Source organism: Schistocerca piceifrons, chromosome 2 (assembly GCF_021461385.2).
Source record: "Schistocerca piceifrons isolate TAMUIC-IGC-003096 chromosome 2, iqSchPice1.1, whole genome shotgun sequence".
Taxonomy (NCBI): Eukaryota; Metazoa; Arthropoda; class Insecta; order Orthoptera; family Acrididae; genus Schistocerca; species Schistocerca piceifrons.
Genome location: NC_060139.1, coordinates 325548123 through 325562923, shown reverse-complemented (window position 1 = coordinate 325562923; position 14801 = coordinate 325548123). Strand labels below are relative to the sequence as shown.

The 14801-nt window shown below is 44.6% G+C and overlaps 1 protein-coding gene across 1 annotated transcript in view; it reads right to left on the bottom strand.

Annotated features, from left to right (window-relative positions):
* LOC124775360 (protein sister of odd and bowel-like) overlaps nucleotides 1-12592 on the bottom strand; it is a 216278-nt gene extending 203686 nt beyond the window's left edge. Inside the window, exon 1 of the mRNA XM_047250192.1 lies at nucleotides 12410-12592. Within this exon, the coding sequence (XP_047106148.1) occupies nucleotides 12410-12592 (183 nt within the window). The remainder of the gene's footprint in view (nucleotides 1-12409) is intronic.
* Nucleotides 12593-14801: the final 2209 nt, after the last annotated feature.

Sequence of the window (14801 nt, the reverse complement as noted above, 5' to 3'; positions counted from 1 at the left end):
TTTTACCACTTATATGGGGAAGCAGCTTGCAAAGTTGCGTCAGTTCAGTGATCCCAACAGCAGTGTCCCATCAGGAGATGGTGGGTAGATGCTCCGCTGAAATAATATATCTTGTTGATTTTGTTTATCGGCAACTAATTCGCCAAAAACAATACGAGGTGTCATATTAACGATTTAGTTATCACGTAGAAAAAATAAAATGCGGTAACTAGATTTACAGGTACATATCTGCACTCTTGCTCCACGTTGAAATCGTGGCGCAACAGTACCGTAGAACGCCTCTAGAGGAAGCACAACAAAATGGTGTAGTCCTTTAATGAAAGTGGAGTACCGTGTGGTAATTCCTGTTCTGCCTTTGAAGCGGAACAACATTGCAACAATTAATGCCGATTTGCCGGAAGTTTATGGTAACAATGAAACATCACATGACAGATTGGTTAAGTATGGTAGACACCTCTTGTGTGGACAAATAATTCTCAATGCCGTAAACCGAAGTGGCAGACCACCTCTCTGTAACGAACAGAAATTCACAATCGAAGTAATGGCCCTGGTGCTCAAAGACCGACGTTCCAAAATTGAGGCCATGGTGGGAAAAGTGGAAACTAGTTATGGGCCTATTTCCAGCATTCGGAACTTTTGGAACGTGACAAACGTTCAACGGCTATTCACACCCATTAAAGGTCGGACCGAAGGAGCAGAGGAAATGTTGCAGCACCGTCACGCCAGTCCGAATGACTTGTTCAGCGACTCAGTGGATGTATGCTGGGTATCTCATTTATAACCACAAACAAAGGCGCTAAGGAAGCAATGGGATCATGTGGACTGACGATCGCCGCAAAAGACGAAGGTCCAACCATCATCGGGTAAGACGATGGTTAGTGTGCTTTTGGTACTGCCAAGGTGTGGTGCTATCATATTGTGCTCTTAAGAGGCAAACTGCCACTAGAGCATACTACCGAAATCTTCTGGTCAGGTTTAGGGAAAGCTATCAAAACAAAGCTTCGGTGACTTCTTTGGGCTTTGAAATTTTGGCTCTCGCTCTCCATTTTTCTGATGTGGCGTCCTGTTACTTCTTTTTCTTCCCCTGAACGAAGAAACCATTGCGAGGCAGGCTTTCGAGGATGATGATGAGGAGTTTTTCGGAGTGGCAATTTCCTGGAGTCAAAATGCGACTTCTACGATCAAGGCCTCCGCCTTGTCATCCATCGTAGGGAAAATCGTCACACTGAAGAGTGAATATGTATGGAAGGACTAACACCGCCACCAAGTTTCAGAGTCGCAACTCTATTTTTTCGAGGTGATAATTATAAATTTACGACTAAGCCTTATACAACACCGAGTCCTATAGCGTCTCAACGGATTATAATTATTGATGAGATACCAGTTTTTGATGCACAACGGTTTAGGATTCGGCAGCCTCAATCAGTAAACTTTTGACATATTAAAGTGAAGGTTCTCTGACATACGCAAGATGAAGCTGGTATACTTGGAGAAGTCACAGCGCAAGGAAATTTTAGAGAATCGCGGGAAGACTTACGCAGCATTAACACTTCGTGCTTCGATTGGCAGTTGGTGCTCACCATAAATAAATGTAACATATTATACATAAATAGGCTGCAAGACCTGTTATGTACAGGGCGGCTAAAATTGAACTGCAGTTAGTTACTCACAAGGTCTAGTGTGGACGGTAATTATCTCGTGGCAGCGAAACTTTGTAGATATACTAATGGATTAATGAGGAACCGATTTACGCTGGAAAACAAATTAGTTCCAATTGCGGCCACCAGGTGCAAATCTGGCACTGTACACTGTATGACGGTTTGACATCCACATTGTCACTGGACAATCCACAGCGTGAGTGCGCACAGTTTGGTTTTCCAGAAGAGAAACTGTTTTATGTGAGCGGCAGCAGTTACAGTGCTGCATTGAGAGAGTATCGTCCACTGAAAGTTTTGAGGAAGATGATAGTGAAATTGAAAACACGGGTGGACTAGGTGTGGCACCTGGAAGAAGAAGACGTCCTAACCCGGTGGAAGTTATTGACGAAGTTGCTGTTGCTGTAACTGACCACGTAAGATGTGCCGCAGGTACTGCTAGTGCTCGTGCAGTATCACAAGAATTGTCCATCCCATGCTCAACAGCACGGAAAGTTCTTCGGTCTATTTTACACTGGTATCCGCACAAAGTCCAGGGGACGCAGCAACTGATACCTCATGGTACAAAACAACGTTCTGAGCCGGCCGGGGTGGCCGAGCGGTTCTAGGCGCTACAGTATGGAACCACGTGAGTGCTACGGTCGCAGGTTCGAATCCTGCCTCGGGCATGGGTGTGTATGATGTCCTTAGGTTGGTTAGGTTTAAGTAGTTCTAGGTTCTAGGGGACTGATGACCTCATAAGTTAAGTCCCACTGTCCTCAGAGCCATTTGAACCACTTGAACGTTCTGAATTAATTTGATCTTCGGTTTCTGGTATGGATCGAAGTTGCTGACATGTGGCCGGGCAGTATTCTAGGGAGTGACGAGGCAAATTTTACAGTACAGGGCGTGGTGAATACACAGAACTGCCGAATTTGCCTTTCTCACTTGTTTAACCTTTTCTGCCCACGTCCCGTTTCTATTCCATTGCATATAGGTACATTTATATACGATTTTCTTGTATTCACAGAGTCAGATTTGCACCTGGTGGCCAAAATTGGAATTAAATTTTTCCAGCGTAAACCGTTTCCGCATTAACGCATCAGAATATCTACCAAGTCTCGCTGCCATACGACAATTACAGCCCTAGACCTCTCATTTTAATTATAGCATCGTGGTATGATTTCATGATTGCCGAATATTCACCGGAAGCAGTCACATCTACTAAATATCTGGAGTATGCATGCGGATCGATTTAAACGACCGTTTGGAACTAATCGTAGGAAAGACAGGAACTAAACTACGATTCATCAGAAGAATTCCCAGGAAGTGAAGTCCAATCTCGAAACCACTGTTCGGCCGCTATCTGAGTATCTCTCGTCGCTTTGTGACCGTTACAACATAAGATTGATAGAAGAAATAGAGAATCTCCAAAGAAGAGCAGCACGTTTCGTCACTGTCTCACTTAGTTAGCACGGAGGTGTCACAGAGACGCTCATTCAGCTGTAGTGGTCGTGACTGTTGTACACAATGTAACTTACGCTACATACCATGAAGTGGCTTGTGGCGCGTAGCTCTATGGCATAGTTAGGTTTTTTCATTCTTCTTCGGCAGGTGCGGACATCGATCCTTCTTCTACTAGAAGTGCTACTATTTGCGTTACAAATTCGGGTAGACCACTTTTCCTATATGCCCTGATGTAGTCAATCAGCATATCTACGTCTCTGTGTCAAAGCCACTAATTTTCAATCCCCGCACTCTATTTGATCCGTGAAGTACCTGCCTCCTCCACAACCTCTTCTACGTCTATTTTCTTTCCCACTTATCTCTTGGCGCCTAACTAATTACTTTCTTCTGTACCTTTGGTTACTCTGTAATTTCACAGTCTAATGGCTGACTGTTTTAACCACCCCTTTATATACTTGTATGACAAAGCGAACCATGAATGGCAAACAATGGGCATGACAAGTACTTGTGCCCTTTATGAGCCTACTCTGTGCTTCGAAAGACACTTCACTGTCAAGCCCACCAACTGGACCAGCTTAGGAACCATGCTTTTAAAATTGTAATCCGGTAGCTTCGTCTAACTGTGATTTATCACACCCGATCAATGTATAGAGCATACTTCTTAAAATCACAGTAATAATGTATTAGAAAATTTATGCATTGTAGTATGGACTAATGTAGCGTCTGTCTTTATGCAACAAGCGAAAACATAATATAAACTCTTTCATGTTCCTAATTGCATCACGTAATACAATGTTTTCGTTAGCTGAGTGCTAGAGCTATAAACACAATAAAACTACTGAAATCTGTATTTCAATTCGTAACTTATTTTGAGACAGTGAAGCATGCAGGGGGTTGGATGAAAATTCAAAAAAATGTGCAACGTATTTTGAGAACGTTTGGACTTAGTAGAAAAAGAAAATACCAAACGTTGAACGTCGGTGTGTTCATATTTCATAAAGAGGATAATACTCTGACCTATCAGTTCGCACAAAATCGGCATAAGAACTAGCATTGTATGCGTTTGAAGCAGCTTCATTGCTCTTGGAATTTTGGTTCTTTCATCAATCAAGGTCTTTCGACAGTTCATGTGACGGCTGATGGCCTTGTTTCAGAGGGTGTCAAACTCATGGTGATATTTCTGTCGGTGCTATGTCCTTGCAAAATATGCCATACTACATTACTTTGTTACTTGCCACTAAGTAACTCCTTGGTCTTGGGTCCGGCAACTTCATTTTCGTAAAGTAATAGTGTAATCATAATAGCATAAAATTCATAGTAGAGGCAAGAACGAGCCATTCTAATTTGGGTAAGAATCAACACATCCCTGTCGGAGAGGAAATATACTCCAGTGTTAATTAGATCGTAGTAAAATAATGTGACGCTGGTTGATCACTCGTTCGATAACTGTGTAAAATTTGTAACCAAGAAGAAACAAAAACGTGTAAGCAATGCTGAACAGCCGCATAGAGAATTAATCGTCGAGGTGGTATTACTTTGTTTGGCATAAGGGTTAGATGTGCGTGAGCTACCAGTCAAGGAGATGAGCCCAATGTAGAAATATGTAAGCTATTGACGAGGGCGCAGAGTTATTTAAAACAAGCCTTTACAATTGTTGCTGGGCGTAATCAGTGAATCCTCAAGCTCAAGTGTTGATATAAATCATGTTTCTTAGGAACACGAACACTTTGTTCCTCCTCTGCCTCTTTCTCCTTCACCTTCTCAGGTATGTTCTGATTTCACAGCATGCCTCACTACCTCGTCTGTTGCATTCAAAATCTTTTCATCCAGCTGGTTGATTTGTCAAGCTTTTTAGGAGTCTGGGGCTTCCATTCTTTTCCTGCTTGATGAAGCTACTTTCCTTTGTGTTCCCTAACCTTGAATTTTACTGCTTTTACTGGCAGCTCTATTTGTAAACTCTCATTCCTTTTCCTATAATCTCTTTCGTATTGCATTACTGCTCTTATACTACAACACTGGCGTAGTCATTATCCCGTTTGAAGTCAACATTTTAGGGGTCTATGTACGGTGCCACAAACAGATTAAATTTTGTTGTATTTTTTCCGCACTTTTCCCGTATTCGATTACTCACTATAAATAACACATAACGAAAACTTTGTTTTCAGTTACTGTCTTATTTGTCGTCCCAGACTAATTTAAGTGGAAGAAGGAATTACAGAAGTTATGTTCGACTATCACAACGCTTTCGTAAGTAATATATTTCACATGTTTTCTGTGCACATGTGAACAATCTACCTTAAATTCCGACCTATGTTATACGGCAATCTTTCCAAGCAGATTATGCACAATTTCTTCACTTCTTTCTAACAAATATTGGTCAGCGTTTGATTACTTTCATTGTGAATCAATGCTCGTACACGTTAGGAGTGAGGAAAGCTTTTTCGAAATCTGTAGAAGCTGTAAACTTAACGTACAAGGACTATCGGATTAATACGGGTCTGTGTGGTAGTTAAGGTTCAAAAATGGCTCTGAACACTACGGGATTTAACAGCTGAGGTCATCAGTCCCTAGAACTTAGAACTACTTAAACCTAACTAACCTAAGGACATCACACACATCCATGCCCGAGGCAGGATTCGAACCTGCGACCGTAGCGGTCGCGCCGCTCCAAACTTAAGTGCCTAAAACTGCTCGGCTACAATGGCCGGCTGAAGTATTTAAGGCAAAGATGTTTTCTTTTACTGTTAAATTTAAATATTGCCGCCAGTAACACGCATAATGTCAAAGACAAACATGTTCGTTTTTGTTAAATATTACGCATGTAGTAATATACAAATGCATTCCACACAACTGTAAACGGAGATAAATCATGTTTACGTAGCCTGTAAAGTGATTTGTTCTACATAATTTCGAAGTAAATCGTGCTGGTCTTCTGTTCTTATATATACCCTTCGCCAGATTGATCCTTACTGGCACCTTACACGGCATGCCCTGAAAGACACTGTAGGGAATAAAGTAAATATCCGCTGTCACACAACCTACAGTTCTTTGCGTAATACAGAGCCGACGTACGGAAAGGTCGTCACAGTGTAAGATCGTTCGTTGAACAGTATCACAACTACCTCTGTAGTAGCGCGACATTTCCATTGTTTTGTAAGTTTTCTACAAGTGGAAATGTATGTGTTAACAGACGAAGAAAGGGCCGGAGCGGCACGAATAAGAAAGCGAGGGTTACCGCCGGCTGGCAGGTGGTCCAGCGGATGAAATCATTCCGCCGGATGTTCAGTGACACCGTAACAGCCGGCCAGCTCCAGAAACACAACGGCTCACTCACTCTTTCTGCCCCTCCCCCCTCTTCCCCCTCCCCTCCCTCCAGCCCCACACACACGCACAACACACACACACGCGCGCACGCAGGAAGGGACAGATGTAAAAAACACAACGAAAGAGGCCATAGAAGGGCGGGCATTAACCGAAGAACTAGGGAAACAAAGATACGATGGAAGGAAGAGGGGAAAGAGAGTGAAAACACAAGGGAAGACGCATAAAGGCTCGGGACCACTCTCGCGATCGGAGATAGCCCGGGTGATTCATCTGCTGGACAGAAGAAGCAACGCCGGGAATAAATTCCGATAGGCTTTCCCCTGGCGCTTGCTGAGATAATGCTCGGTCGTGCATTACCGAAAATAATTTTCTGAATGAAGACGTCAACATGTCCACAAGCGACGAACATTTTTAAGCCTTTTACACGTACACGAAAACAGTGTGGTGGTGTCGAGCCAGCACGAACATAATGGACCCCAGCGGGAACCAGCGGTAACGCAGCGCTACCTGGATTTATGGCGGGATGCGCCGGGAACATGCGCATAATTCGGAAACGCCGTGGCGTCTGTTCTCCGAACATTGTCACCTCTAACCGCGTGGAGTGCTCGGAAATGAATGCCCGTTTCCAGAAATTAATGAACTGCCAAAGGCACTCTCATTATATTCATAAACCCTGCTGTTTTAAACGAGTTTAGATATGTGCATAAGTGCTTCGACTCGCTTGTAATCATTTGCGTGCGTGCGCTCGCGCTTGTGTGTGTGTGTGTGTGTGTGTGTGTGTGTGTGTGTTACAAGAAGTCATAACTTGTACAACTGTACATGAATATGTACAACTGGCCGTTGTAAATATCGTCGAGGCTGTAAAACGAAACGTATTCTTCATCTACGCAAATGTAGCATGTCGATCGATACTGGGATTTCTTGCAATCTCCTCATAACACACAGGTATGTACTAACGACACGTGATATATCCCGTAAATAACATAACTATATCCCATTGCTTGACAGAGACAAGGCCTTCCGGGCATAAATGTATATGCACAAATGCTTAAGTGAACATTACTGTGATGAACAATATTCTACGTGTGTAATGCGAAAATGCGTTTTGCGCAGGCCAACGCTTGCACCAGTTCCCACAATGTTTCTATGACTATATACAAGATGGAAATAAAAAAGCTTTATTTCGTTTTCATTGCCTCAAATTGTGAGAGTCGACATGTGAACGGGATACCAGCTCCATCTGTATTTCTGACATTATTGGTATAAGGCCTACAACTGAATTACTGGTACACAGTGATCATTTCAACACAGAGCGGAAGATGGGTTTAACGGAAAACTAGTGATTTCTTAAACTGCTTGTTAAAATATATATATTGCAGATATGGTATGTGTTCAGTGAGGCAGTAATGATGCCATTAATTTTGTAAGTTTGAGACGAGGTTGTAAGTACGATAAGGTTAAGTTAAGCAAAACTCTAGTAAACATTCAGAATTCGATCTCGCAGTGATTAGTAAAATGCAGAATGTAATTAGATTCAATGAAGTATTGGTGATTTTACTTATACTGAGAATTTACAATTGTAATTAACAACGTCGAGTACAGCACTAATAGTTATAAGCCTTATTTCACGAGCGAGAGAAATTGCTAACGGTACCAAGAACCCAGTTGCTTGTAAAGGCTTAACTACAAGGGAAGAGCTATAAAAAAACGGAAAGGAACAAGGAATGGAAACGACATAAGGAACATCCCACCATACCACCAGCACTTAAACAGAGCAACAAAGAAAGCGATCAGACGCTAACACAAATGATGTGTCGTAAACAATAAAATTTATTTTGCAACTCGAGAAGCATGATACTGTTTTTAAATGATACTAGAGTTCATTATCTACACCAAGGCCTTTGAGTGCTCTTAAACAACTTAAGACAATATGTATTAGTAATTTACTTTTGTATTTTTTATCTTAGCGCTGAGTAACCACGCAATAAATAAATAATTAGAAAGAAAATTTTATTTAGATTATAACAAAATTGACGCACGTTACATTCTGATGGCCTGTGGATATACCAGTCCTAAAACTAAGTACGATGTGTGGAAAATAAGTCACAAATACTAAATGATTGACTGGTCCATGGTGTACACAAAATTTCAGAAAGAAAGCTTTACATATCTTACTTTCAAAATATCAGAAGGAAAGGCACAAGGTAGTGAACAGCAGTACAATGCTGACTTACTTATAAAAACTTGAAATGTGTCTTCGAATTTGGCAATCGGTCCTGGGACCGACGCTTCAGTGTATTACATGTAGGAAAACGGCTCGAAGTAGCTTAAACCGAATCCCTGTATCGGGTCGGTAACGTTTCTTTTGATTGCGTTTGCGAAATGTCCGAAACCAGTGGTATTCCGATTCTTTTCTATTCTATTTTCTCGTCACAAATATTCCAACTAATCATAGGTGTACCTAATGTATTATGTATTTACAAACGTCACTGACGGTAAGCGACTGACCCAGTTCCGATATCGATTTTTTTTTTTTTTTTTACTTATTTGAGTGTCCAACCAGTTAGATGGTTGCACTAATATGCATAACAAATATACCCTTTAGCAATCACTCATGTTTAGCAATCGCTGACTTTAATCAAGAACACATCCAATTCTAGCTGACAGTCTTGTTTATCTGTTGGCGTAAACATGAAACTTTTTTGGTATTCTGTGTTTAAAAAGCTCAAACATCCACCAAAATTGTTTACAGCAATTTAGCGTAGCTAAAAATGATTTCCTCATGTTTGTGACTTTTTACATACTTATTGCAGTGACATAGGAAATCCTTTAAGATTAAAATCAGCTTTATATTAATATATATGCTGTCATTGTCTATATACACTCCTGGAAATGGAAAAAAGAACACATTGACACCGGTGTGTCAGACCCACCATACTTGCTCCGGACACTGCGAGAGGGCTGTACAAGCAATGATCACACGCACGGCGCAGCGGACACACCAGGAACCGCGGTGTTGGCCGTCGAATGGCGCTAGCTGCGCAGCATTTGTGCACCGCCGCCGTCAGTGTCAGCCAGTTTGCCGTGGCATACGGAGCTCCATCGCAGTCTTTAACACTGGTAGCATGCCGCGACAGCGTGGACGTGAACCGTATGTGCAGTTGACGGACTTTGAGCGAGGGCGTATAGTGGGCATGCGGGAGGCCGGGTGGACGTACCGCCGAATTGCTCAACACGTGGGGCGTGAGGTCTCCACAGTACATCGATGTTGTCGCCAGTGGTCGGCGGAAGGTGCACGTGCCCGTCGACCTGGGACCGGACCGCAGCGACGCACGGATGCACGCCAAGACCGTAGGATCCTACGCAGTGCCGTAGGGGACCGCACCGCCACTTCCAAGCAAATTAGGGACACTGTTGCTCCTGGGGTATCGGCGAGGACCATTCGCAACCGTCTCCATGAAGCTGGGCTACGGTCCCGCACACCGTTAGGCCGTCTTCCGCTCACGCCCCAACATCGTGCAGCCCGCCTCCAGTGGTGTCGCGACAGGCGTGAATGGAGGGACGAATGGAGACGTGTCGTCTTCAGCGATGAGAGTCGCTTCTGCCTTGGTGCCAATGATGGTCGTATGCGTGTTTGGCGCCGTGCAGGTGAGCGCCACAATCAGGACTGCATACGACCGAGGCACACAGGGCCAACACCCGGCATCATGGTGTGGGGAGCGATCTCCTACACTGGCCGTACACCACTGGTGATCGTCGAGGGGACACTGAATAGTGCACGGTACATCCAAACCGTCATCGAACCCATCGTTCTACCATTCCTAGACCGGCAAGGGAACTTGCTGTTCCAACAGGACAATGCACGTCCGCATGTATCCCGTGCCACCCAACGTGCTCTAGAAGGTGTAAGTCAACTACCCTGGCCAGCAAGATCTCCGGATCTGTCCCCCATTGAGCATGTTTGGGACTGGATGAAGCGTCGTCTCACGCGGTCTGCACGTCCAGCACGAACGCTGGTCCAACTGAGGCGCCAGGTGGAAATGGCATGGCAAGCCGTTCCACAGGACTACGTCCAGCATCTCTACGATCGTCTCCATGGGAGAATAGCAGCCTGCATTGCTGCGAAATGTGGATATACACTGTACTAGTGCCGACATTGTGCATGCTCTGTTGCCTGTGTCTATGTGCCTGTGGTTCTGTCAGTGTGATCATGTGATGTATCTGACCCCAGGAATGTGTCAATAAAGTTTCCCCTTCCTGGGACAATGAATTCACGGTGTTCTTATTTCAATTTCCAGGAGTGTATTTTCTCCTGACCCAGTCTGACAGACAAGATATTATTCATAACTGAAACATATCAGGCAGTACCACCTTTGAAATTTATTGGGTGCCTAATGAAAATGCGCTTCTCTTGAAGGACCAGACGTAAATTTCTTGCCGTTCAACGTCATCTTCACTACTACACATTTTTCTTAACATTCTTCTTGTGCAGACGATTACCAGCGAAGCAATCTAGTGAAATCCGAGATGAAAAGCAAAACTCTGTTGCTGCTGAGGCAAGTGTGGATTTATTTCTTGTTCCTTGAAATTTAAACTTCAAAACGAGAAATTTTCAAATTTTTATCTATCTTAAACGATATAAAATCATTGCAGTAAAACAATGGGGACTACCATGGTCAAACATTAACTCTTTAACGATAGCGATTATTTTATCTGCCGTTGTTTAGCAATTAACTAAACTTGAGCGCCTTCCAGCTTTTGTGAGAAAGCACTAAAGAAACAGCAGACACTGCAGAACAGCTGAGAAATCATTTTCGTTCTGCAGCTTCCTCTCTGCCAGGCGTTCGCAGAGTATTCCTTTACTGTAAGGCAGGTATTACGCATTTTTTACATTTCTTATAAAGGGAATGAACAGCGGGAGCCGTCATTGGCACACAGAGCATTAATGAAAGAACGCTGTAGCGAAAGACTTGAAACGGATTTAATTACTCGCTGTGCCCTATAGAATGATGTACAAAAATTATAGAGGTATATACGATACTGCGGTTATCAGTGTACCTGTCAGAGGATCACAACTACGTGCCTGTAATTATGCGAAGAGGTGATGAAATCGAGAGCCATTTTTCTGTGACTGTGTGTTGCCGGGTGGATGGAGGGGTGGCTGGGACGGTAAAGGAGGTAGAACTGTGGCAGGGACGAAATGATACTACTGTTATTGTTCCTAAGATACATGGTGCGAGGGTCACTAAATTTGTTTAAAAATACATTCATAACGCAATGTAAATGGGTTATTTCTGTGCGGGCAGTGAAGCACCTTTCACCGAAAACGGTACGCAACGCCTGTAGCTGTTCTGGGTAGCCGGTCTCCGTTTTAAGCTCTAAGGATTCGCTTTCAAATTAACCAAAATTTCAGCATCAGCAAAAACCCTACTTAGCATATTACGTTAGCAAAAAAATCTTAAGATGGAATTAATTAATACAAGAGCATCACAAGCACTCTGGCAGTGAAGAAAAACATTTACAGCTGCTAAAATTCCGCAACTTCAGCCACGTGAAACTAGTTTTGGAAATCTCGAAAATAAAGTATCATCGGGTTAGGTTTCAAACGAATAAGGTCACCGATTGTGGCACGATACCATAAACAAGCGATAACCAGAATGCCAGTCACGTTCTGAATGCCCCCACCCCCCACTCTCCTCCGTGTTGCCATGAAGGAGCTATCCCTTTACGGCGTGACTCATCTTATTACACAATAAAACTATCAGTGAGTGACGCTGAGCCCACACTTGCATATCGAGGTGCGACCGGTTACAGGAAAAAGATGTCGTACCGGGGGCGTGACGACGTGTCACGTGCCGGCGGTGACTCGCCTCACACACACACACGTACACACACAGAGTGGTGCACGCCGGGACCCCCCCTCCACACACACAGACACACTCACACTGACAGACAAGGCGGCTTTTGCGAAAAGCGCGTCGCACCTGCAGACTGAGCGCGAGGCGCTGCACGTTCTCGGCGAAGATGGCCCGCTCCTCGGGGCTGCAGCCGTCGTCGTCGTCGGGCAGCGGCGGGTCGACCGCCGGGCCGGGCCCGGGTCCGGGGTCCACGTCTGCGTCGGAGCCGGCGCCGGCGCGCGGCGCTGGCTGTGGCGGCGGCTGCTGCATGCTGGCTGCTGCTGCGGCCCAGGCTGCCCGCCGCCGCTCCGGCTCCTCGTCGCGTTACGCGCCCGGCCGCGCCGCCAGCGCCGCCCGGCGGTCTCTCCGAGCACTCCTTCCCCCCTCCAGACGAGCGCCCGCTTCGCGCACGCGCGCAGACCTACAATATGTTATCGCGGCCTGACGTCGCCATAGATGTATAAACACGAGTCATTTCGTGCAATGAAATGTTCTGAGCACAAAAATTACACGCAAATAGCCCGATAGCGAAAAAGTGCTTGACACGATGCTACACTACTGGCCATTAAAAGTGCTACACCACGAAGATGACGTGCTACAGAGGCGAAGTTTAACCCACAGGCAGAACATGCTGTGATATGCAAATGATTAGCTTTTCAGAGCATTCACACAAGGTTGGCGCCAGTGGCGACACCTACAACGTGCTGACATGAGGAAAGTTTCCAACCGATTTCTCATACACAAACAGCAGTTGCCCGGTGTTGCCTGGTGAAACGTTGTTGTGATGCCTCGTGTAAGGAGAAGAAATGCGTACCATCACGTTTTCGACTTTGATAAAGGTCGGATTGTAGCCTATCGCGATTGCGGTTTATCGTATCGCGACATTGCTGCTCGCGTTGGTCGAGATCCAATGACTGTTAGCAGAATATGAAATCGGTGGGTTCAGGAGGGTAATACGGAACGCCGTGCTGGATCCCAACGGCCTTGTATCACTAGCAGTCGAGGTGACAGGGATCTTACCCGCATGGCTGTGACGGATCGTGCAGCCACGTCTCGATCCCTGAGTCAACATATGGGGACGTTTGCAAGACAGCAACCATCTGCACGAACAGTTCGACGACGTTTACAGCAGCAAGGACAATCAGCTCGGAGACCATGGCTGCGGTTACCCTAGACGCTGTATCACTGACAGGAGCGCCTGTCATGGTGTACTCAACGACGAACCTGGGTGCACGAATGGCAAAACGTAATTTTTTCTGATGAATCCAGGTTCTGTTTGCAGCATCGTGGTGGTCGCATCCGTGTTTGGCGACATCGCGGTGAACGCACACTGGAGGCGTGTATCCGTCATTGCCATACTGGCGTATGACCTGGCGTGAAGGTATCGGGTGCCATTGGTTACACGTCTCGGTCACCTCTTGTTCGCATTGACAGCACTTTGAACAGTGGACGTTATATTTCGTATGCGTTACGACCCGTGGTTCTACCCTTCATTCGATCCCTGCGAAAGTCTACATTTCAGCCAGATTATGCACCACCTCATGTTGCAGGTCCTGTACGGGCCTTTCTGAATACAGAAAATATTCGACTGCTGCCCTGGCCAGCACATTCTCCAGATCTCTCACCAACTGAAAGCGTCTGGTCAATGGTGGCCGAGCAACTGGCTCGTCACAATACGTCAGTCACTACTCTTGATGAACTGTGGTATCGTGTTGAAGCTGCATGGGCAACTGTACCTGTACACGCCATCCAAGCTCTGTTTGTTTTCATGCCCAGGCATATCAAGGCCGTTATTACGGCCAGAGGTGGTTGTTCTGGATATTGATTTCTCAGGATCTATGCACCCAAATTGCGTGAAAATGTAATCACATGTCAGTCCTGGTATAACATATCTGTCCAATGAATACCCATTTATCATCTGCATTTCTTCTTGGTGTATTTTAATAGCCAGTAGTGTAGGTAAGCTTACCAGAGTAACAGAAAGCAGTGTATTGTATATCACTTCCACTCAGGATTTGAAGCAGAGATGGTGTTCCACAGCGCTCTATTTTGTGTCTGTTGTTGTTTGTGATACTTATGAATGATATTACACCTGCTGTGTAAGAAGATGCAAAACTTGTTATTTCTCGCAACTAGCATAAACACAAGAACAAAAAATTGCAGTGTCGCCTTTGAATTGTTAACTTTAAGCCACTTTTTGTTATGAAAAGTTTCGCTCATGAACAAGAAGCTCAAGCAGTCCGATCTCTCAAAGAGGATGCTGAATAAAATCCGCTATTAGTCACCAGTTTCCTTAAAACACAGCTATTCTTGCCATACACAGATACTCAGGCTATTACCTTCAGTTTCCTCTATACACATTCGTTGTTGGAGTGCAATGTTTAACATAACAGGCAAAGTATGTCGTCGCTATGGAGACATGACAGAAAGTACTCAAAGAAAAAGTGACAAGAATAGAATATAGTAATGCAGTTACATA